The sequence below is a fragment of the Populus trichocarpa genome, chromosome 14 (assembly GCF_000002775.5).
Source record: "Populus trichocarpa isolate Nisqually-1 chromosome 14, P.trichocarpa_v4.1, whole genome shotgun sequence".
Classification (NCBI taxonomy): Eukaryota; Viridiplantae; Streptophyta; class Magnoliopsida; order Malpighiales; family Salicaceae; genus Populus; species Populus trichocarpa.
Window position 1 is genome coordinate 2760246 of NC_037298.2, and position 25915 is coordinate 2786160.

Genomic DNA, 25915 nt, shown 5'->3' on the forward strand with positions numbered 1-25915 from the left:
ACAGAGTTTTGGTGATGCTTTAAGAAACGACAGTTTACTTCCAAAACAAACATATGGAAACGACAGGCATGTTATGTGCACAAAACAGAGGCTGCAGTGCATTAGAAAGGAACTCAAGCCTTTTCCCCTTTGCGTTCTGACAGGTTTGAGCCTTGAGGGTTTTTCTCGGTAGGCCCTTCGGTTAACTGTGATGTTTCAACTTTCAATTCATTAGCCGATTAGACTACCTCACTGGGTCCAATAAGAACACAAAAGCCCAATTAGAGATGTGTCAATTCTGTCTGTCCTTCACATGTTTGTGTCAGCCATGTTATGTTTTGTCTCGTCCGAGATAATATTGTTATTGATTATTCGAAATCACATTCTATATAGTTTTTTTTTTAAAAAAATTAGTATAAGTTAAGAGTAGCAAAATATCATAGATATTAAATCCAATTCGAAATACACCAAGTTCAAGAATCGGGTCATAATTGAAGGTTATATATGAAGAAGGTTGCCTCGTGATCTGTGGGTCAACATTGAACAATTTTTATTTTATTTTTAATCTTAATACAGCCTCGTTTAATAAAAAAATATGAATTTTTTTAGCGACATAACCCATATCAAAATCTTAGTCGATGAATCATCAAATTAACCATTTGATAGATACTCGAATTCAACTATGGTTAAATAAATATTTTTTTCATATGCATAAAAGGAGAACTCTATGACTAAATTCAATTTCAACTTCTTAATGCTTAGTAATCAAAATACTCCAAGACACAGCAGCACAACGCACAAGCAGAATAGCTATCCACAGTATGATGTTCCCACAAATATAATTTTTACCATGTACACTTAAATAAACAAGCATCTCGATGTCCTTGATCCATGAGAAATTACTATCTGCACTCCTTGGTCTCATATCACACTGCTCCGAGTGAGTTGAAAAGAGTCCATGCTTCCTGTGTGCATGCAAGGAGTGGATAACATTTTTTTTAGATGAATTTAGAATGGCGATGATTTCTTTAAGCTCAAGAATTAAAAATCAACTGGATATTACCTGCAAAATATCGAAGATTTTTTCTGCCGTGTATTTTTGATGCGAGGTAGCACCTTTCTGCTGTAGTTTATCAGGGTGTAGACAGAGTAAGGCCTTTTGATATGTTCTTTTCACCGCATTTCCTTCAATTATATCAACAAGAGGCACAGGATTCCACCCACTTCCAGACCAAAGGACCTGTGATGTGAGTGCAGCAAATATCAGTTTAAGAGGCAGACAGTTCCAAGTTAGTCGGAGCCAAAAGATATGATTTAGAAGTTCAACTAAATTGTCAAAGCCTTAAGATATGACCCGTGACCGACCCGAATAAGTTGAGCCCTAGTTGACTTGGCCAAACTTGGTCTAAGCTGGCTGGGTCAGCACTAAGGAACTTTTTTAAAAAAAAAATAAAACAACATGGTTTTGGACAAAAATGATAGAACTGATTGACCCACAACCAAGTAACTCGGACCCTTTTTTAGGTCAGATCCGACCGGAACTGATAACTATGCTTGGAACAGGATGAAATTCAATTTACTAAGTTTAGTCACGAATCACCAGAAAACCACTTTAAATAGAAAATGCAGTAGGTCTGATGCAATGGTAATTAAAGTTCAGATAAAAGAATGTGCACTCTAGAAAAAAACTCGCAGCACAAGCAAGAGTAGAAGGTAAACTCACATATTGTAAAGTTGACAACAGGGAGCGTATGTTGCCTTCCTTTCCTTTCGACCACTTCTGTATTTTATCATCAATGACCTGCAATGTATGATTTCCCGTTACTATTTCCTGGTAAAGTTGAAAGAAAAAATGGAGTGTCTTTGTCAACTTTCTTCCTTACTTGGATCTCCTCATGGTTATCGCTGGTTTGGAGCTCCCTTTCCTCATCCTGGGCTAATTCTGTAATCTGTCCACAAGGCAAAGTATACCAGCTCATTAGTCATTTCAGGAGGCAATTAAATAATCCTAATACCTGCTAAAAAAAAAGATGGCGGAATGCTAATGTTTATATACACAAACACATACCAGGAGGAAGGACATATCTGTATCTGCAATGGTTGATTCTAAGCCATCAGGAATGTAAGCTGTCAACAACGTTTTGATGCATTACATATCACATTTTTTAAGAATCATTAACAAAGAGTTCAAATCCTTTTTGTATTATGAAGTAGTAAGTTCAGTAAAAGAAGCTCATTCTAGCGAAATTGCATAGCAATTGGAATATATGAATCATGATTCAGATGAACATGAAATATGCCATGCTGCTTCACCATTTTCATCCTAATTGATATTAAAAAACACAAAATCATTTTTCCAGGTGGATGGTATCCAAAATCTTCCAGTCAACATGCAGCAATTAAAATAACATATAGCATCAATTAATATCAAAATACCTGCAGTTGACACTGAGCTATCCTTACGTCCAGAAGAAACGCTTTCGGACCTGAGATTGTTCGCCTTTGTCTCGGGATGTTGTTTCTCGGATTGCTTAAGACATTTTTTCACCTGAAGATTACAATAAAAGTTGAAAATCTCAGGTCCACTATGAGTGTATCAGCTGTGCTAATATTTGACAAAATAAAATGCAAGATCATTTTCAGCTGAGTACCAGGATGGAAGCATCTGGCATGTTTTTATTGTTAACATTACGCGAGTGCATTTTCTCATTTCTGGTATCGTCAGTATTGAATTTTATTCTTTCCTTTCGTCCGGAACTCTGATGTTGAGAGTCATTAAGATCAAAGTTGGGTTTTTCTGAACCTGCCCGATTGAAAATTTTAACAAATTCCTTGACCTTTCCCCTAAGTCTGTTCTTCTCAAGGCTGTCTCTTGATTTTGTTGGTGGATATTGAAAGTCAGCTTTATCCACTTCTACATTATTCGCTGTAGTTCTTTTCTCATCTTGATCCTTTACGTTTTCACTAACATCAAAAACTGCAGATGGTTTTTTGGTGCTTTCTGCCTTTCTTTCTTTCAAACCATTTTTTCTAGTCATCTCATCAATACCTGCCAGAGAAAATAGATGTGTTATTAGTGATATCACATGAGAAGCATACTTGATATAGATTCCAGAACATGACTTACATTGCTCATCATCATTCTCGGATAACAGGGAACGTGGTGGTTTTAACTCAGTCTTGCGATCCTCAAGCGTAACTACAGAAATTCGTTCCTTTGTTTTTTCAGATAAGTCCATTTCAGGACCATCTTCAACAATCACTTGATGAGTGCTTGGAGTATCTAACTCAGGTACAGGAAAAATTGTGTCCTCAACAATCTGACACGGTTCTACTTCACACTGAATGCTCTTATCAAAGAGGAAGCGATTATCTTGTTGATTAAGCTCGATGTGACTACTGAATGAGGGAACATCGATATCATGTGGATTTGCTGATCGTAATTCTCTTGCTATACCCTCGCTTGCTATCCATCCACTAGCACTTGAACATCTCTGAAGTTCACAATTCTCATCCAGTCTTGATTTGGTAGCTCCTCTAAGGGACATCACAAAGGGTATTCCTTCGCTTGCCCACTTGTATATAGAAAAATGAGACTGGTTTCCATTTGTTGGAACATCAGAACTATCTGAATCACTTTTCAAATTTGTGTTTGTGTCTGTTTCTTCATGTTTGGTCGAGTTTGATGACTCCTCGCTGGTAAGAGATAGCTCCTTCGATAAAGTGCTTTGCCTAGAGATATCGTTAGTCAACTCGTCTCTAACGTGGTCCGTTTGGCTTGCAGAATGTGCATAATTGCCTACGCCATATGAAGCACCATCCTTATTTTTGTGCATGCTATGGGCGCTAGAGTTAAATGTTGGCAAGTCTGTCCGCTTACTCAGTTTGGCAGAGAGGCTGCAAAATTAACAGTACAGGATTTGAGATTCCGGGATGCATTTGTTCAAAAGACACTCAAACCCAAGCAGATAATAGTGCAGATAAGAACAATTACTTGAACAAAGAATCAATAACCACTACCAGACACCACATTAATCCGAAATACATTGAAACAACCTAGGCAATGACATATCATCACTTCTTATTGCTATAAAGGATTCTTAATTGGTGATTTATGTTGACCAATGAAGAAAAAACCATCTAAATTATAAGATCTAAGATGTACAGAAATAAGCAAATAGCATCTCAGAGTGAATCCAAAACCTGAATTGTGCAGGCAGAGATGGACTCCAGGGATCAGCTCTAGGTGGCAGCTGTCCAGTAGGGCTTAGGACTCTTGAACCTGGAGTTGAAGAAAGTGAATCAAGGTCATGCTTCTTCGGAGGAGAACTCAAAGACTTATTGCCTCTGAAAATATCATCAAAGAAATCATTTCTTGGATATCGCCTTCTATTGACATTTTCATCTCCAAACACTGGCTTCTCATTTAAACCCGACAAACTGTTGCGAGACAACATGGTATCAACATCACCACTTCTTGAAACAAATGAATCTGTCGTTTCAGCAAAACTAGATCGCACCTCCTGAAGCGACGATCGCCTCGGTGGGCCACCAAAAACATCTATAAAATCAATATCAGAGTTTCCATGTTGGCTATTTGAAGAAGAGCCTGGATGGTTTTTGGATTGTCTTTGAAGATTATAACCTAACAGAACACTTTCTCTCTGAGAAAACCTCTCCATTTCAACCAATAACCAGTACGGAGCACCCACAAAACCAGTTCAATTCAACTAGACAGTAAGAATTTAAACAAAAAAACTTCCTATCCATCTTTTTGATCATGGAACTGCAAGTCCTGAAGAGGGTTGTTGTTGTTGAATCAAGAACTTGCAGAGATTTTTCTTTTGAGAATCATGATGTTGAGGTATGGAGGATGAGATACATACAAACAATAACGTGGGAGATTTTGAAAGGGAGAATACAAAGGTGGGGCTAGTGGGTTCTTGTTGTTGAATCAAGAACTTGCAGAGAGGATCATGATATTGAAACATGGAGGATGAGATACACACAAACAATAATGTGGAAGATTTTGAAAGGGAGAATACAAAGGTGGGGCTAGTGGTCTTTGAAGCCACTAGTAAAAATCAATGTCGTCTGCTTGTGGATATTAAGGAAGAAAATTCCATACAGCAACCGAAGTATTAGGCAATCTTTGTCGTTAACCTGAGTTTTTAGAAATTAATTCTTGGTGACCATTAAACTCAGATTTTTTGTGATCCCACGTTGTTATGGGTTCGTTTTCTACAGCCTCCGTTAGGATGACAGCCTGTTATTGCTTGCATGCAATGAATGATGTCATGAACTTCTTTTGCTCCCTCCTCCAGTCCATGTAAATTAAAACAAAAATCAAATTAAAATTAGTTGCCAATCTTGTTCACTAAAATTCGATCATTATTGCAGCAGATGTGATTAAAATTGACCTACAAAATAGAATAGGACAGAAACAGAGATATATAAAATAAAAACATTTTTAAAGTAAATTCTTATACTCTTAAAACAGAAATTGAGAAAAACATGTCCCTTCTATCCATATAATTTTTGTTTTTTTCTGAAAGAGTAACTAAATACTAAGGATTGAACTGGGTTATGATTGGTTGCCCTTGGGATAACACTTTTACATGGTAACCCAGCTAATTTGCAGTCCATGCATGAAGGTAGGTGACTATAAGGCAACGAATATCAGGAGGGTCTGCCAAGAAAAGCCAAGACAGAAATCTAACCCTCCAGGAAAAAAGAATTACAGTAGACCTGATTCTGGTTTATGCTAGCAAACCAATCGCATTAGGAACCCCACCTTAGCATCTGGTAATAATAGATACGGGATCCACTGCACCTCGTGATGAGATAGTTATAGTCCTTATGAACCTAAATTTAGTGTGATAATCTTTTGTTTCTTTCTCTCAAAGGGGTGCGAGCCAAGAAGTACGAGGATCCTGGTTCATGGTCCTTGCCGGTCCAGTCACATTGTAGCCAACCACCGAAGTCATTGATCCCAACTCCACCAGGATGCAACAAAATGTCACTCTAAAAAATAATCAAATACCCAGAAACTATCAAAGAATAGAGCTTCCAAGTTGCAGCAAAATCTTTTATCATGAAAAATGGCAAGCCTGATCATATTGTTGGCGCACATTATATAGCACAGATGAGACCAGTGGGGATGATCCAATGAAACTTAATTTAAAGCTACAGGAACAATACAAACCAAAGTTCTGAAGAAAAAAGAAGGAAAAGTATCTCACATCAGCTACACATAAAATACAAACCAAAATCTCAAAGAAAATCAAGGAAAAAGTTTATCTCACATTTCTCTTCAAAGGTAATGATAGATTTAAACTAACTGTATCATGTGAAAAATCTGGGGGGAAACACTAAATCTCTCGAAATCCTCTCTGTAGTTGTATGAGGTTCCTACCAATCAGAACCATCAGGGAAAGGATCCAACGCATCTTGCTTCCCATTAACATAGAACTCCACAACTGCTTGCATTCTTCGAAGTTTATCAGGGTGATAGTTTACATGAACAATTACTGGCTTCAATGTTTTTAGCGCAGGATCTTTCCTTACTGTCTTGAAAAGGACCTTACTATTCATAAACAAAAACATATCCATTGTTCTTTTTGCAGCATGGAGTCCATCATACCCAGGATGTGAAGGGGAGAAAAGCTCCTCGTTGAAAACTGCTTGGTCCCATGAGTTTGGCTCTCGAGACAAACGACCAGCCACACGATCCAAAAGCTCAATGGAAGGAAGTGTAGGCCTTATATAAAAGAATCCAGAATTGTAAACCCATATTCTCATTGTATGAGCATAACGAGCCCAACCCATGGCAGGTTCATTAAAGACATCATCAAATCCATAAGCTGTCATATTATCATGACCATCAGACATAGATTCAACATCTGAATCCCGATAAAGATGATCAAATGGGTTCTGCAAGTATATTATATCAACATCTGACAGAAGAACACTGTAACCCAACTGCAAAAATTCCCTCAAAATACGGAACTTCAATCCAGAAACAGCATGGTTTCCTCCTGTTCTTGCAACTGAATCAATACCGCTATCTGGATCCCTCTTATACACTGGAACATCATTCGACTTGCAGAAATCTACAATATGGTCATCTAATGCTACAACAAGGTAATTGCGTATACCAGCTTTCTTGATGTTAGCGAACCAGACTTCTAACATGGTTTTCACATTTGAATTTGCAAGTGCAACTATAAGCTCCTTACGAACAGCAACTTCCTCCAAGAGTTTTGCCAGTCTAGGATTCACAGACTCATCAGGAACAACAGTTGGGTTAGTTCTCAAACCCTTGACAGTACCAAAGGGACCAGCTTTCTGCTGTTTACCCAGTAACAAAACCTGCTTCTGAGCATGATCTTGTCCTTGTTCCGCCAGCTGCAACTTTTCATTTAGCTCCCTAACTTGCTTCTTCATCTCAGCATTCTTCTCCGATATCAATACAATATCAGCTTTCACCATTTTAATTCGCTCGGGCGATTCACATGAAGACAAGCCTGTCTAACAAACAAACAATAGGAAATCACAACACAATAAGTGGCCTATAAATCACAGAATCCACCCCCCAAAAAAAAGCTACCATTAAATGATAATTCCCAATAACTGACATAATATTGACTTGGAAATGCACTCTACGCATCATGTGACAAACAAGCTCATGTTCAAAATAATAACTAAAATAACAAACCTTGCTTTTCATTCTCACCAAGCCAGGGGATGCAACAAGAAAGGCAAAAATACTAAGCAAAGACTACGACAGCGAAGAGGGGACACTGGTGAAATGATGCCACTTTCACAAAAAAAATAATTAATGGTACAAAACTGGCTTCTCTTTAAAAGCATTTTCAATTCTGTATCCTTTTAGTTTCACCAAATTACCCCATTCCTTAGTGAAATCATGGCTTCAATTAATTCATTAAAACAAAAAACAACCCGAATTCTAACTATCAAAGCAAAACACCATCAGCAACACGCATAAAACCAAAGTCAACTGCAAGAAACAAAGTCAAATCTTTGAGGTTTATAAAAAATCAAAATTCAAGAACAATCATTACCCAATTAAAGAAATTTTTTAATAGAAAACATCAGAATCAAGTTTACCCTATGTTAAGGACCCCAGCAGCAATCACAAAGTAGAGAGAAGTATACACAAAAGATATATTTGAAGTATTTAAAGGCAAAAAGATTTGAACCTGAAGATTTGAATTAGCAATTCGACGATGTGAGCCAGTCGGATTGGAGCTGAAAAACCCATGAGGATAAAACACAGCAAAGACGCAGCCAAGAAGGATACCGATCAAAATGGCTACGGCGATTCGAGATCCTTGAAGTGATTGCCCTTTTTCTCTTCGAAGAACCGCCATACCTTCCTGTGTTACGGTCCACGGACAGTCTCAGAGAAGGATAGACAAATAAGCAGCGGAACTTTGCCTTTTATAGCAAAATTAAATAGGCAAAACTAATTTATTAAGGTATAATTAATTTTTCGGTTAATTACACTGAAACTATAATTTGATATTTATTTAACAAAATTATTCTTATATTTTATTTAATAACTACAAAATTCTTGCAATATTAATATTATAATTTTATCATAAATATATAATTTTATACTTTATCATTAAACTAATATTATAATTTTGTTAAAAAATTAAGTTTTTAAAAAACATTGAACAAACTATATTAAAAAATTGAATTATTTTAACCTTTATTTTTTAAAGGTATTTAGATCAATTTTATTCTTTATTTAATTTTAAGTTAATTTAAAAATACATACAATTTAAAACTTTTTTTTTCTAGAAGTGGAGTAGATTTTACTTTTAAAAAATATTTTTTGTTTAAAAATATATTAAAATAATATTTTTTATATTAACAAATAAAAACAATTAAAAATATTAAAAAATATTAAAAAAACAGTTTTTATATATTTTTTTAACAAAAACATTTAAGATTTTTGAAAAAAAGCCCAAACAGCACCTTATCGTACATCGGGGAAGGTGTGTTCTGTCTTCTTTTTTTGCCTTTTTGGTTTTTTGTTTTCTAAGATCGATAAAAAAAATAAAATAAAATGGAGAACGGAGAGGAGAGGATCAGGTGTAGATGATTTGAATGATCTGCAAACAGGTATGAAGTCTTGGCCTTGCGATTGTAAAGTAAATAATAATCGCGCGGCTCTAAAATCGTGGGGCCCGTGAGTGGAAAAAAAATAAAACTGGAGCCTTTTACTTGGCAGAATACAGTGTTTTAGTTTTTATAGAATTTAGAAACACTCCGCTTTATTTTTTCTTTAAAAATTCGATATTGATTCAAAAAATTCTCAGTCTGATCTCTAATCTTTTAAAATCTGTTTGAGAGTATGGTTGTAGTTATTTTTTAAAATAATTTTTATTTAAAAATATATTAAAATGATATTTTTTTATTTTTAAAAAATTATTTTTGATATCAGCGCATCAAAATAATCTAAAAATATTAAAAAAATATTTATTTAAAATAAAGAAAAAAAATAAATTTAATTTTTTAAAAAAACACTTTTAAAATATAAAAATAAACACTACCTTAATAGATATAAAAGAATTTGACTAGTTTTTTTTTTAAAAAATCTTGGATACAGCTAGTCAAGAAACATTTAAGATTCTTAATCAATTTTCACTATCTTTTTTGGGATAGAACTTATCATAAATGGTTAAAACATCATTGATTTTCATTTGAATATAGATTTTTAGGTGAGCATCGATTCAAATGATTCCTTTCAAACAAAAACAACTTAACTAAAACATTTTTTTTAAAAAAAATCTAACCAAACAAGATGAATAAAAATAAATTGATCAAAAATTTAAATTAAAAAAATATATTTTTTCAAACTTCACAAGTGTAATTTTAATTAATAAGCGTTTTGTTATACTATTTTTTAAGGTGTTGTTTGGTTAGTGTTTTGGAACAAAAAATTATATGGACAATGAGAACAAAAACTGGTTTGATTAAAGAGATAGAGATAGAGATATAAAAATAAATGTCTCATAAATAAATTTAGAATAGATTTATGTATTTTCAAAACATGAAGTGTAGAGAAAATATATCCATGTAAAAAACTTTTAATTCCTAAATTACTCAACTAAAACATTTAAGAATAAAAATAATTATTATTATAGTTTTACAACTCAACTCAAAACAAGGTTTGGATCACGAGGGTCAACCCTAAAATTTGTTTTTAAAAAGGATCAAAACATTGTTGTTTTGAACTTCTTTTTTTCAAAAAAAAAAAAATCAACAAGTTTTAACTTGGTTTTTATCCTGGATTGATCAGGTTGCGGGTTGAACATGATTTTGATCAAGTTAGACCGAGGAAATTCTTCTTTTTTTTTAAAAAAAAAAGTTTGCACTTGTCAAAGCCTCGGGTGGGCCGAGTCTTGGATTGACTTGTTAAATTGATTTAGGTTTCATAACTAAGGTTATTATACTATTATTGCTTTCAACACTCAATATAAATTAAAGTAAGAAATAATATATAATTATTTTTTAAAACATGTAAGTTTAACAATAATAGATATTAAGGATAAAATATATATTTTTCATAATTTATTTTATCTTGTCAACTATTAACTTATTAACCAAACATGATACAAAAAACACCAATATCAAACACAACTACATTTTCATTTTCTGTTCTATCCTGTCCTCTCTTCTATCCTTATTATCTATATATCTATAGTGACCAAATACTACCTAAATTATTGAGTTAATGGACTTTTAGTTTTTAGTTTATAATGATTTTTTTATTTGATTTGATTTTTTTTTTTATCCAAATCAATTTTTTCAATCCTTTTTGGATAACGGATTTGACAATCTCAACCCTTTAGAATAATGGATTTGGCAATCTCAATTCTCAATTTAGTTTTTTTATCCGGGCCAAGGCCCGACTATGGACCTTGCCCAAATTCACTAGGGTTCCAATGACCCCACTGAATTTTCTACACCTGACAGAAGTCAAACCCAAGATCCTGGACAGGAACACTCTATATCTTAGCTCTTCTTCGCTTGGCCAACTCCATGGAGTTAAATTGACAGAAGAAACTGCTATATATAATTCATTGGAAATTGTTACATAAACTGAACTTGTCCATATACAGCAGGCCTATCAAAATTATCTATGCGATAATCTGCTGTCATAACTTGCAACTCAAACCAATTTACCAAAGACTAAATTCTCTCAATCATTACAAGCTTGTCTTCATCATATTGTGCATGTTACACATCACCGTTTACTCAATGATTAGGACAATCCGATTCATTAAAAATCTAAGTAACATCTTGAAGCGATCTCAAATCTTCTATAAATACGAGAATGGCCTCTGCATGCAACCAAGATGCTGATTTTGGAGCAACCTGCTGCATCAATTCAGCGGCAAGTTCGAACTACCTTTAACTTTGAGAATAAAAAAACACAACACATGCTGCCCTTAGCAAGTTTAGTGTTAAACAGTCTCAAAAAAGGTTTGCTATCTGAACTAAAATCGCACATATCATGAAAAGCAAGTTACAAATTTAAATTTTAACATATCAACAATAGCTGCTACGCAGTCAACTAGACCATATAGTTTTTGATGGCAAAACTAGAACGTAATACAATGTACCTGGCAATGAATATTTACATCAGATGTGCTTGACGATAAAAAGTATTTGATTAGTGTTCAAGCTCAACAAGCTACACAACTGAGAACCTCCTATGCTCACACAGTAGCAACAATCCTCCTAGTGACAAAACTGGATCACCGCAATTCTTAAATGGCACTGCCTGCTTGAGAACTAGATTTCTTTTCCTGCTTAATATGTCACGCACACATACACACACAAAAAAAGAGCATGCCATTAGTAAATGACTTACTGGAATAAATTCCATTCTTATCACAATCAATTTGACAATCTTTGTTCAAAAGTGTTGTGATACTTGAAATGATTGAGAAATTAATAGAAGTTGAAGAATGAGAGGAATGCGTATTTTTCTAGGTTTAGTTTGTCGACAATTAACATCTGGTCCTAATTGATGGCAATGCAGCAGGGAGAGATGGTCTAGCTTGTTAGCATATTGTTAATGCCAGCCACAGTGGAATCTTCACCCTCCCTGGTCAAAGATGAAATTTGTGCTCAAGTCACCCGTAGGGGCTTTTTCCAGTAAGTCAACTTAGACAGACAATTCTTTCCTGATAAAGATGATGACTACCTAAATATCAAATATTGTAAACCAACCAATTCCTAGGAGACTCCAATGTGAAAAGGGATGGGAAATTAGGGCACAAATTGAGCAGCAAGCACACCACAGCTGAAGAGAAGGAATATTAAGAACGAAAACTTAGCCACAAGCAAACCACAATTAAACTTCAAACACATTCAACGATCACTTAAATTTCTATGACTCCAAAACCTGCGAGCATAAACCTTGTGCCCCGAGATCATGCACATAGGCTAGAATTACAAAATGCCATTTTGGCTGCTCTTGCCTGTCAAAAACTATAGCAGAGAACTTGTATATGCATGCATGTATGCATGCTTGCATATCCACCAGGCCCTTAGAAATGCCTACGCATTTAAAAACTCCAGTATAAACATGATTAGAAATGATGTAAAATGACAATTGTGTTCAGAAAAGCAGCAAAAATAAAAATGAAAAGGAAACCACACACACACATGTAACATGGAGGAGAGTCATACATCGTCAGAGCTGGTAATATATGAAACAACAACAGTGATGTCATCAAGCTTGCCACCATAATAGCGAAACCCAGCATCTTGTGCAGCAGTGGAGAATGGGGTCTGCCGGTCTTTATCTTGGGCTCGTTGCCGTGCTAATGCAGCTATTTTCTGAGCTGTTGCCTGAGGCTCTAAGCCAGCTCTCATGGCATGAACCACCACAGCATTAATTTCATTGTTGTACAAGTTGTCAAACAATCCATCTGTTCCGGCAACTATAACATCTCCAGGAGCAACAGGAATTGTGAAAACCTGAATCAAATGGGGTTCTTTAGTTCATCTACACATTCTGCAACGGACCATGACTGAACCATATCCAAAAAAGAAAATCACAAATCATATGTATTTTTCTTTTAATCACAACTGCTTTTGGCGATTCTAATGCCAGGTATGACTATCGAAACTCATAGACGATCAACTATGACTAGAAATTCAGAAATATAGAATAAGCAAGGTTGCAAGGAACGCAACAAGAGCATGCTTGCGATGTTCAATTAGGCTCAAGAAAATATGAAATCATTAATGATAAATTAGACCATATGAATGCTAAGGCACTTCACACGACCAAATACCTGTTCTTCAACACAAGGTCAACCACAACCAGAAATTCAGTTATGCAACATTAGTATGGTTTCTAGGAATACAACTACTTGCAATATTAAGTTAGGTTTGAGAAAATATGACACAGTTGATGACATATTAGATACCACATGAGTGGTAAGCCATTTTACATGACTGAAAGGAGCTTAACCAATCTGCACCCATATTTGTAAATAAAACAAGACAGTAATGTGAACAGAACATGCAAAAACTAACCTGGCCAGAGCTAGGCAGATCACCATTGTTTCCATTCTCAAGTTGATAAGTGAAATTAAAACCATGCTGCTGCACAGGAGATCGGAAGACGGTGCATCCATCTCGAACCACTATAAACCCACTATCCCCTAAATTGATCGCATGGAGACCCTGATTATTAACAACGCAAATAATACAAAAGTTAAAAAAAAATGAAAGACATTGTGATCTTGTCTCAACAAAATAAACAATCAACAAGATTTAGTTTGAATCTGAGGCAGTGGTATCTGTTCATGAAGTAGACAAGTGCAAATGCATCATGTGAAACCACTCAAATATGAAAAGAAAAGAGCTAGTTAATACATGCAAGTATGAAAAGGGATTTGCAGATAATCAATATCATAAAACTCAAACTGTTGATATAATTGATCCTTGCTACAATAGTTTTCATTTATTTATCTTTTTATTATTATTTGTACCACACGTGGATGAAATTTAAAGATTTAGTCCCTGAGTAGATGATATCAATTATTCGATAGGAGTAGGGTAGTGGAAATTTAAAAGATTTTAACTCTAAATGGCTCGTTGCATTTTCTCTGTCCACCATGAAACCACAAAATGATGGTTATAGCTGAAAAGCTCATCACTGCAGCATTTCAAAATCCATGAAAAAAGTGAGAACAGATACCTGGTCTGTGAGTGCTATGATGCATGCTGTTGAGGAACCTTTGGCTTTAGTGCTAGAGTGAGCTTTCTCCAGGACCCTAGCTGGATCAATTGAGCCCTTGGGCTCCTCTTGAACTGCAGTAACTGAATTAGACATGAGCTCCCGAGAATACAGCCCAGAATCAATACCATGATCAGCCCAACCACCCACACCATCAGCTACACCAACAGCGTGTTCATCTGCACAAATAAAGTGGGCATCCTCTCCACCAGTCTCTTCTTTATCAGGATGGGGCAGGTAGCATGATCCCGAGAGTAGCTTGAGCATTTTGCCAGTTGAAATCTTCCTGCAGTCAATTTGAAGTAGCATAGCAAGATTGTAAATGCTAGCATTCATGCTATAGAACAAAGAAAGCCACAAAGACAAAGTGAACACCATCTAGACCAAGCAATGTCTTTGGTCTGAATTAGACACGCATGGGAAACAAAAGGATCATGGGACAAGGGGCAAATGCAACTCAATTCCTAAATCAAGATCTGAGATGATATATCATGAAAAACGAAATAAGAGATCGATGAATAGGTCTAAGAACTTACTGTTCTGATGAAGCAGAACCTTCAGGCTGTTCCTCACGGGTAGAATTCTCATAGGTCACATCAGGAGCAGTTCCAGCTGCAAAGCATGAATGCGCTGAACTTTGGAAATCTCTAAATCCCGTCTCCATGTATGGAGAAAAGTCACACCACCTCTTTGCAACATTATAGACAAAATATCCATAAATTGGAGAATTGGTAGGTTGCTCTTGGTTTTTCAAACTCATGCTAGCCTTTCTGAAACTCTGGGAACTACTGCTGCCATAAGAGATGCAGGGATTGTTTGTCGATGAGGGAAGATGCCCAACCCTTGAAGTCAGATTCTCTAATAAACTCTCACCAAATACAGCTCTTGATGCTCTAGCAGCCATTGGCTTATTGTAAGGCTTCCCACTGGCCAATATTTGATTGTTGTCACAAAGGGCACGATCTATGTGATAGCCACAAACCTGAAACGAAGGGCCTGATACAGAGGGTACAGAAAGTGTACGAGAAACTGCTCCAACAACAGAGATATTCCTTTTTCGGTTAACTACCAGTGAATCAGAACTGGCAGCAACAACTGTACCGGGTCTCAACAGTAGTTGTAAATCTGTAAGCGATGCAACACATACAGAATGAAATAACCTATAGTTGCAGAATCTAAACTTTCCTTGCCCAATCAGACTCTCAAAATTTTGCAGTACACCTTCTTGTCCTATTCCCGATCTCTGAATCCCATTCTGAACCGCACTCCTTAACCTTGAAAAATACGTAGACGGCATCTTACCCTCTTAACCAAAAAACTCTCAATCGAACCCGTCTATTACTGCCACCACTAGATACAGATAACAATCTCATAACTTCCAACACATCTATACTTTTATTCTCCAGCAACAAAATTCTTCTTCCCTCAAAAGCCTATAATACAAAGATGGCCATAAAAAAAGATCATACACATATTAACCAACCATTCTACAAGCAATAAAACCTTTGTGAACCAAATCGATAAAAAAAAACATAGATAATAACTAGCCCTGAATACTAATCCGTACAAAATCCTCTAAACAAATCAATTCTAAGCTCAGTATCACCTAATTATATGATTATTACAGGTTTAAACAATCAGTTAAACCTAAGGTTTGCGTGAGCAATTAAACACTAGAGTCGAAAATTCCTTCCACAAAAAAATTCCAGGAATTTTAAAAAGAAAACCCACAATTTAAACATGGAAATATAAGAGATAAGAGAAGAAAAAAGGCATCTTTTATTGAATCCTAGAATCTAATCCTCTTTATCTTATGGGCACAAAAAAAAAGAATAGAAAAGAAATAACCGAAGCTCCAAAGAAACTGGTCAATCTCCAAGGAAGTAGGTACCAGGCACGAGGCTCTCTAACCCCTTTTTAGCTTTGACTCTTCTTCGACTTTATTTTCACGATCGCAAGAAATGAAGGTAAAAAGAAGAGGATCAAGAAAGTTCTTTGTCGTTAATCCTCGCCGAACCCTAAAGACACAGAAGTAAGTCAGCGACAACCAAATGTTTTCTTTCTTTAAATTACCAGTTACCACTACTAAAGGCTGGTCACTCGTTCATTAACATGTATTTTTAAGGATGTAAAGATTGTTTTATGCTTTGACTGATTTGACACTCGATGTTGCGTCCTGTTGACGGTATGATTCTGTTGTTTTCGTGATTGGTTAGGGTTAGTTTGGTGATTGTATAGTCACGTCCAAACTAGTAGGCGATTAGTAGAGGCAGGATTTGCTAAAGTGCGCCGGCGTGCAGCGAGTGTACTTTGGATCTTTCGAGTTCTTGCAGGTGACCACATGTTGTTCGTGTTATTTATGAATTAGCCCCACGTTTTGTTTAATTTTTCTTTTCGGGACGTTTCGCAAACATAATTTACAGATTAAAAAATTTGAATTCACAAACATAATTTAAATATGCAAAACATAAAACAAATTTAAAGTCTTCAATATTCAAATAACAGCAACCATAATCCATAAAAAAAACATTAATTCTTACAATTTTGCTTATAATTTACGTTGCCAAATTTGAACTCCAAACACTAAAAATTCAATTAGGTCAAATTAATTTTATTAGTTAAAGTTCTAGTCAGTTTAATTAACAATTCAACTTCAATTATGCTTTAATTTTTAAGTTTTCAGAATTAATTCATCACAACTTAGATTTTATTGCTATAGGTAATAAACTATGTTTTCTTTTTAATCTTTTAGATTCAAAATTTAAAACAATAACCCATCAAAATTTACCAAATATATATATATATATAAAAGTATGAACTCTACAATTAATATTAATAAATAAATTCAACCCCACCTCTAATTAAGAAATAAATCCAATCCCCACTTCTAATTAAGAAAAAAACCAATATTGATAAAATTCTGGAAAGAAAAATTATCAATTTCTAAGGAATAAGATAAAATTTGAATGGATTCTAAATTATAAAATTAGTCATGTTTTTTTATCTTTGTTTTATTAATTTATACACCACATACAACTATAAATAACATTAGATAAGCTAGTTAAATTAATCATTTCTAAACTATATGGTATAATATTGATATTTTATTTTAATTATCAAAACCCTAAAAACACTTAAAACAAGTCAATAAGAAACTGCGCATCCCTTTTAAACATCTGGACCCATTCAGTCGCAGCATTTTAAACTTGGCACGTAAGAGGGATCAAAACTGACAATCTTAAGGTCATTTGACCTCTCTGCAACTGGAAGTTACTTCCTTCCATAGACGCAAAACACTCCTTCCCGAGCCTTGTTTTACCATTGATGATGTAATGCTAAAAGGAGAAGTGCCCGAGTCTCGAGATCGGCAGCGGTTTCCTTTCCCTGAAAAGTATAATGTTTTGCTTTCATTTACAATATCCTCGACAGCTCGACCCCTAATGTCTCTTCCCTGCCATCTTTGATTTTAAACGAAGACATCAGTAAACTAAGTATACTTTTTGAATTTTCTTTCACACTGCTATTGGTCCTGATGAGGTTCTTTATTGCTTCACGAGTTTCCTTCTCTATCCTCCACCTCTCTGTGTTCTTCATTTGAGTTGATTGAAAACAGAATATACTATCCACCTTCAAACTTCGAGAAATGCATCAGAAACTAATCAATGTTCTTGTCTTCGCTTTCAAGACTCACCATGGCGCCTAACATGCATGCATTATCAGTTGAATCAGATTCACCTGCGTACAAAAACATGGAAAGATGATCTAAGCAAATGCGCCACTGACTGGACAAAAAGAAAAATAATCACCACAACCCCGGTATACAAGCATTTCCTAAAGCCTGGAAGCTAGGCAAGGTGCTTTTGTTGTTCTTGCAATGAAAACATATAAGCCGCTCCCTACTAAAAACGGGGCTATTAGCAACTATGGCCTTATTAATGCTGCTATTTATGACTCTCTAGATAATAACATCTATAGATTCTACATCATCATTAATTTATTGAATTACACTTCAACTAGTATATCTTGATTCATTTTATATGGATCCATAATATGGTTCATCTCCACAAGCACAATGATTATATCTTTTGATTGTTTCTTTTTATTGTATTTCGATTTATTTGCATCAATACAAGTTTAACTAAATTTTTATACTATGAATATTATTTTTATTTCATTTTTTATTAGTAATAAAGTCATTTTTAATATTAATTTATGTGTTTATATATATTCTACAACTTTCAAAATATCCATAAATAATTAATTAAAAAAATTAAAAGTCATTTTGATAAAAAAAAATAAATAAATTTAATAAAAATAATATAGTTAGTAATCGATTTTTCGTTGCTGATGGTAAATAATTCATCAATCAGCAATGAAAAATCCATTACTGATTCATAAAACCAGCAACGAAAAATCCGTTACTAATATATACAATAGAAAATCCGTTGCTGGTTTATGAGCATCGGATTATCCGTTGCTGAGAAATCAGTAATGGAAAAATCTGTTGCTGAAAAATCAACAACGATAAATCTGCATCCGTTGCTGATTTTGTTGTGGCTTTATAATTATTCATTTCAATCCATAGTTATAATTAATAGATATATAAATGTATAACTGTTTTCATGTGTCCAAATGAACAAGGATTCTTACATGATCATAATAGCTTGTGATTCGTGCTTTATAATTAGTCATTTGAATCCATAGTTATAATTATATTATGAAAATAATAAGCTTCAGATTTCATAATTTCTTTAAAGCTATCATAAAAGCTTGATTTATTTGGGCAGAGCTCAATCATGAAAGCCTGATTTGCTATCCTCTTATGAAGAGCCCAGTCCTCACCGTTGAGCCCAAAGAGCAGCTTCGCCAGAGGCTTATCTCTTGCTTTCTCAAACGACCCACCACCCATGTTCATGAGAACCTCTTTAATCACATCAGGGTCTGATATAGCTAGCGTGGGCTTGGTTTCAAACCAATAAGGAACGTCTTCCCGTTTAAAGACATTGGCTTGGAGCTTGCTTCAGCAAATACATGATAATTAGTTGATTAAAGGATAGTGGGGTAGAAGTTATTTTTAAAAAATATATTAATTCTTTAAAAAAATTATTTTTAATACATTAAAAAACACATACAAAAAAAATTAATTTAAAACAAAAAAAAATTCAAAAGCACAGATGAACTGTGATGTCATCAAATGAAACCTAAATTAATGTGCAACCAAGAAAAAAGTTGTCAGGATATGATTTAATAAATTAATCTATAAAATCTAAGATTTGATAAATTAATTTACAAAATCTAGGACTTGAAATCTAATTGAAGTAGACAATTAGATAATATGTTAATAAGAAAAAATCTACTTTAACTTAAATTAGTTTCTGGTGACACAATTGACATGAATAAACTCATTATCAAATTAACATTAATATTTAAAAAAAAAACAGATTATTTTAATAAAAAAAAACAATTGGTACAAGCTGACAGGTTACCTGCAAATTAACTTCATTACATTTTTTTCGAGTCAATTTCGTGACCTTACTAGACTAAGAATGTACGGTGGTTAGGGCCATTAATTTATGCCTGGCTTTCGGAAATGGACCTGGATTCTCCACGGAACCCATACCACCACCGAGTAGAATGATTTCAAGATGCAGGCGAGTGAGAGCAACACAAGCAGAAGAAAAGGAAGATGCACTGTCAAATCTCAGACCTGTGTGTAAGAGACAAGGAACGTAGTGTTGTTCAAGGGCTGAGAAGGTGATGAATCGGTGATCGAACCATGTACAAAGAAATAATTTAAACACGAGATTCAGGAATTGCTCTGCCCTAGTCGTCTCCACCTCTCCTCCTTTATTTTCACTTTAAAGCAAGAGAAGCTAGCTAGCCATATGCTATTCACTAGGAGGGAAAAATTAACCAGTGTGGAGGAACACCATCATTACTCATCAAGGAAGGGATAACACTGCTCTCACTCTCAAAGTCTCAGCCTCAGGTCCACTGCAAATATGATTGTCTAAGCAATCATTTCTTCTTCTTCTTCTTCTTTTTACTAGTGACGCTACAGCATTTGAATTTATTTATTTGTCGAATATTGGGTCCAACCATCTTTCTTTTCTTCTATTTATTTATGAATGGAATGATTCAATATTGATTGCTACCCAAATTGCAATCATGCATTACATGTTTCTTTCATATGGAACCAAATTGAACAGCATATCTTATCAACTTGATGATGGTGGTAATTAAATACTAGCAATTATTCAATATATTATTCTTATTTGATTGCATATCTTGTCACATGGAGATGGGAGAGATTTTGATAACATTTCTTTCTTGGAGAGTAGGTCGGCATGTCTATATATAACACAAATTATAGAAGAAAACTTTACATATTTGGAGCCAATAATTGGTGTTTGCTTGACATATTATAAGAACCCGGCTGCTATAATTTTCTACCTATTAAAAAAATTAAATATTTTTTAAAAAATTACTCACACCATACTATCGTTTAGTCGTTTTTATATTTATTCTCCGTATTTTTTAAAAATACAGTTTATATCTTTAATAAATATAAAATATACTAATTTAGAATATAAACAATTACCTGAAATTATTAAAAACATGAATGGAACAGGTAAGTATAGCATAGCATGATGAGAGTAATTTTTTCAATATTTTTCTTAAAAACACCTGTTCTGTGCAGCAAAACACCAAATATAACGCTTTTCAATTCCATTAAATCAGACAAAAGCACACCATAAAACATATAAAACATGGTACGAAAGTAAAAAAAAAAAAACACTACTGAACAGAAGTAAACACAATTCACCCAAGGTTTGAATCATAATATTTGAGACATCATATATAGTGTGCATATACTCGTGAAATGGGCGCTCTGCAGTTCAGCATAGGATTCACCGTACAACCACTTAGAAACTCCATTGCTTTAAAGACAACGCCACCACACAAAGCTCCTTTCAATTTTAAATCCTGCGAAAGAGGATCTGTGCACCAAATTGAGGTTGTGTGCTCAGCAAGAGGCTTGGTGCATGAACATAGGTGGGCGACACAACGAAAGAGTAACTCCTTATTATCATGGCTAGGACAATTTTTACCTCCATGACTGCTAAATTTTTACCAACACACATTCTAGGACCTATCCCAAATGGAAAAAATGAAGCCAAGTGATTTCTTGGCTCATTGAATCTTAGGGGATTGAACTCATTAGCATCTTTCCCCCATATATCAGGGTCATGATGAACAGAAGGCAAGGCTAAATAGAAATGAGTGCCGGCAGGAACGTCAAGGGTTCCCAACTTTACGTTCTTAGATGTTTGCCTCGGCAACATCACGACTGGAGGATAAAGTCGCTGTGTTTCACAGAGAATTGAGTTCACCTATAAGAAAAAACCAAGATTAAATCGTTACAAACATGAAAATGAAATTTCTAAACGGAGTTATATATATATATATATATATATAGTATGGTTCTAAATATTAGCTATGATGTAAAGCAGATTAGTGTAATCGTATCCTTCAAATACTTGACTCTTTTCCAACCCACAACACTTTGAAGCTGTCAAGTAATCAAGGACCAAACTTACAATCTTAAGGTCATTTAACTTCTCTGCAGCTATAGACTCATTCTCTCCGAAGATGGAAAACACTTCTTCTCTTGCCTTGTTTTGCCATTCTTGATGCAATGCTAAAAGGAGAAGTGCCCAAGTCAAAAGATCAGCAGTAGATTCCTTTCCTGAAAAGTAGAAGGTCTTGCATTCGTTTATAATCTCCTCAATCCCTAGTTTCTCTTCTTCGCCCTCTTGATTTTTATAGGAAGACATCAACAGACTGAGCAGGTTTCTTGAATTCTCTCTTTCACTGTTGTTATTTTTTATCAATTTGCGTATTGCTTCACGAGTTTCCCTGTCGAATCTCCACCTCTCCCTGTTCTTTTTGGTGGGCAAAAACCTGCATATAAATGAAGCAAGAAAGTATATCACAAAAGCCACTCGGTAAAAGAAATATGATCCAAAATGCGTAGACTCTCGATATAATTAAATTAAATAATTTATAAGTGACGAGAAATAAAACATTCACCTGAACCCTGGAATATAGACATTTCCAAAAGCCTGGTAGGCAAGGTACTTGTGTTGATCTTGTAACAAAAATATACGTTTCCCTTCTTCATAATTGCTTCCAAAAGCCGTTTTCGCTATAACGTCTGAGGTGAAGTTTTGAAGCTCTCTATGCACATCAACCTCAAATTCATCTCTCCCTCCTCTTATTTCCTCCCACTTGATTAGCATCTTGGTAATGCTTTCCACAATTTCTGGCACCCAACACTGTAAAATAAAGATTTTGAGCAGGGAGTTTTTTAAGCTATCAATCTAGTGTGAGATTTTTGTCCAAGTTGCGATTAAGAGACGGCCAAGGCTGTCATGTTTATAGTAAAATTCAAGTTGGGCGTAAACCAGAAAAGAAGCTGTCATGTTTAGAGAGAGCAAAAAGGCTCACCTTAACCCGCTCAATCATAAACGCCTGGTTTGCGATCCTCCTATGAAGAGCCCACTCCTCCCCATCCAACCCATTAAGTCCCTGTCCAAAGAGCAGCTTGGCTAGAGGGTTGTTTCGAGCCTTCTGAAACGAGCCATCACCTGTATTCATGAGAACCTCCTTGATCATATCAGGGTCCGATATAGCCAACGTTGGCTTGGTTCCGAACCAGTAGAGGAACGTCTTCCCATACTTGCGCGACCACTCGTAGTAAAATGGGGCAACTCGGTGGACGATATCGTGGTTAAAAGGCATTGGCTTTGATCTTACTTCACTAAATAGACGGCGATACTCGGGTGTGTTTCCGAAGATTGGACGGTAGTTAGGGCCACTTATGCCTTGCTTTCTGAAGTAAACTTGTATTCTCCATGGCACCCATATCACCGAGTGTATAAATTTGAAGATGCAGACGACTAGTAACACAAGCACAATAAAAAGAAGATGCATTGCTAAATCTGCTTGCGAGTGTGTGTTAGCTAGTGAAAGGGAGAGAGAAGGTAGCTTGGAGGTAGTGTTTAGGGTGCGCTCAAGGAAGGGGTATATATTAAGAAATTTTGCCTTTTATTTTATTAATATAATATTTCTCATTTGATCCCTATAAATTTTTATTCCAACTCCTTTATCTTTCTGTTCTTTATTTAATACCTTTTGAATTACAATTAATATTAATATTAATATAATTCATCATTTATTAAACATTTCTTATCACATTCATGAAAAAATAAGAATAAATTGCATCGTATTATCAAATAAATAAATAAACTATACCAAGATGTTTTTACATAATGTTTTTTCCACAAAAGACAATAAGAAATATATAAGACCACCTTTTCATTTCTTAGAAATTAGAAACTAATTACTCAAACTGGAATGACAGTACAACCCATAAATCGTTGTGAAAAAATAAATTTAAAGATCTCATCCTTTGTGTTCTTAGAATTTGTTCAGTTAACCTATAATTATTGATTCCATATATATATATATATATATATATATATATATATATTGTAAGAGAATAATATAAATCATATTCTATAACCTTATCTAACAGCTGAAGTTATTGGGTTGAGATGGTCTTTTGACATAGTATCAGAGCCTTGATGACCAAGCGATCACGATTTCGAATCTTATCATCCTCATTTATTTGATAAAAAATTAAGTATAAGGTAATGTGGGTCTGCGCAAGTTTCAAGTTTAAAGAGCTTTTACTTAAGGGGGTGTGTTAAAGGTTGAGATAGTTCTTTGAGATATGTTACCTATTACAATTAAATACCTTTATTATAAGATGACATTTTATATTTAAGTGGGGCCTATATCACCATATAATTAAATTGTCTTAGATTTATTTTTCTAAGATAATCTGTCAATTTATGTTTTTTTAAATAATTTATTTGGTGATATTGATCTTACACAAATATAAAAATTCATTTTATAAATAAGAATTATATATATATATATATATATATATATATATATATATATATATATATATATATATATCCTATTCGCATACATGGCATGATAGATATATACTTGATATAAGTAATTATTGAGTTAACTCAATAATAAACTTAGAAATTACAAAAGGTTTATTGAACAAATTCAAAGAACATAAAGATTAATTAATCAAATTAAAAACACAAGAATAAAAAAAATGATATAAATATAGGAATAAATTTAGGATTTCTTTTTCCAAGAGTCAAATACTTATAAATCATAAATAAACTACTTATCACTCTTTTTGTTTGATATTTAGTGAAGTTTTAATTAATTACAGCTACAAGAAATTAAAAAGACTAATATTTAAAATAGCAACTAAGTGAAGTTAGAGTAATATCAACTATTTTTGTTTTTTGGAATTCTATTATTTATTAATATGTAGCATTGTTGATCAGTGAATATACGTACTTTTTATTATATCATTTAATGATCGATTCTTATAAGATATTTTAAAAAATATATTTAATTTCTTATGAATATACACCAATTCAAACGTAGATGTTCTCTTTAAAACACGAGAAAAAAATTAGTTTGAATATGGGAATATTAGTTCAGAGATACCGTTATTATTAAAATCTAAAAAAAATTAGATATTTCTTTTTAAATTTGGCTAACGGATGTCCCTATAATACTCTTTAAAAGTTATTAATTTAGGTTGTTTTCTAAATTGACTATTTTATTATTTTTTATGAGGTCAAATATAATTTTTTTTCTTTCTTCTTTTCTTTGCATCTATTTTTCTTTCTAAAATAATCTCTTTAATAACCCCCAGTTTTTTCAACACAAAGCTAAACTAACATTAGTACTGTGGCTGAAATCATTCTTTATATATATATATATATATATATATATATATATATATATATATATATATATATATATATATATATATATAAAATTGATGATGGGATGCATCAATCTTTTAACTTTCTTTTATTGCAATCTGTATACCCTATTATTTAACACCTCACCTGAGATAAAATAATACCTCACCTGAAATGATCATCGATCGGTCCCCACCAAGAAAGGGAGATCGGATTCACCAATTTTCTGGCGAGATCGCGGTGGCAGCCCCACAACCTTTTGTGCAAAGATATCGAATAGTTGAATCTCCCACATGCATTTCGATGATGGCATGTCTCATTTGTGTTGGAACTATAGTTTTTCTGTTCGGACTCAAGAACTCAACAGAATAGCGTTGTCAAGTCAATTAATCACATGGCAACACATACAAAGACTTGTTTTGTTTACAGGAGATTAGGGTTCGCTCCTTACAAATGATGATCTTTGTTTGTCAGAATTAAATAGAGAAGAAGAAACAACCATTTCATTGTGATGGTGCAGATACTTTTTACCAAAAAAAAAAAAAAATTATTGGCCCAAACGGCAACACTTGTTGCCGTTTGGGCAGAGGCCTAAAAAGCAGTACCCACGACATTTGAATTGTGGGCCAAATGGCAGTGTACATCTACACCCTTATCCTTGCAGCAGCCTGTTCAATACACCCACACATGAATAATTTTTTTGAGTTCTAAGGATTGAGAACTTGTTGCCCAGCACAAAAAAATTTATATTTTTTACTAATAAATT

The 25915-nt window shown here is 34.2% G+C and overlaps 4 protein-coding genes across 6 annotated transcripts; all 4 read right to left on the reverse strand.

Annotated features, from left to right (window-relative positions):
* Positions 1-711: 711 nt before the first annotated feature.
* LOC18105018 (J domain-containing protein required for chloroplast accumulation response 1) lies at positions 712-5158 on the reverse strand. The gene is made up of 9 exons (XM_006375019.3): positions 4183-5158; positions 3107-3876; positions 2631-3028; positions 2416-2527; positions 2048-2106; positions 1863-1928; positions 1703-1780; positions 1043-1219; positions 712-944 (listed from the first exon to the last, which is right to left on the reverse strand). The coding sequence occupies exons 1-9, from the start codon at positions 4659-4661 to the stop codon at positions 906-908; spliced, it is 2178 nt and encodes a 725-aa protein (XP_006375081.1). The 5' UTR covers positions 4662-5158; the 3' UTR covers positions 712-905.
* A 982-nt stretch (positions 5159-6140) lies between these two features.
* LOC18105019 (arabinosyltransferase RRA3) lies at positions 6141-8426 on the reverse strand. Of its 2 annotated transcripts, none has more exons than XM_024585027.2 (2): positions 8202-8426; positions 6141-7509 (listed from the first exon to the last, which is right to left on the reverse strand). In XM_024585027.2, the coding sequence occupies exons 1-2, from the start codon at positions 8370-8372 to the stop codon at positions 6391-6393; spliced, it is 1290 nt and encodes a 429-aa protein (XP_024440795.1). In that variant the 5' UTR covers positions 8373-8426; the 3' UTR covers positions 6141-6390. The 2 variants fall into 2 exon arrangements, with proteins under 2 accessions (XP_024440795.1, XP_052302870.1); XM_052446910.1 differs by having other exon boundaries at positions 6141-7505; positions 8202-8350.
* A 3100-nt stretch (positions 8427-11526) lies between these two features.
* LOC18105020 (probable protein phosphatase 2C 55) lies at positions 11527-16373 on the reverse strand. 2 transcript variants are annotated; one of them, XM_006375022.3, is made up of 6 exons: positions 16167-16373; positions 14812-15708; positions 14237-14561; positions 13570-13719; positions 12715-13005; positions 11527-11825 (listed from the first exon to the last, which is right to left on the reverse strand). In XM_006375022.3, exons 2-6 carry the CDS (start codon positions 15570-15572, stop codon positions 11787-11789), a joined length of 1566 nt encoding a protein of 521 aa, XP_006375084.3. In that variant the 5' UTR covers positions 15573-15708; positions 16167-16373; the 3' UTR covers positions 11527-11786. The 2 variants fall into 2 exon arrangements, with proteins under 2 accessions (XP_006375084.3, XP_052302939.1); XM_052446979.1 differs by having other exon boundaries at positions 14812-16373.
* Positions 16374-20965: 4592 nt separating this feature from the next.
* On the reverse strand, positions 20966-23353 carry LOC18105022 (cytochrome P450 734A1). Its single transcript, XM_006375025.3, has 4 exons — positions 22787-23353; positions 22370-22614; positions 21877-22240; positions 20966-21669 (listed from the first exon to the last, which is right to left on the reverse strand). The coding sequence occupies exons 1-4, from the start codon at positions 23270-23272 to the stop codon at positions 21256-21258; spliced, it is 1509 nt and encodes a 502-aa protein (XP_006375087.1). The 5' UTR covers positions 23273-23353; the 3' UTR covers positions 20966-21255.
* Positions 23354-25915: the final 2562 nt, after the last annotated feature.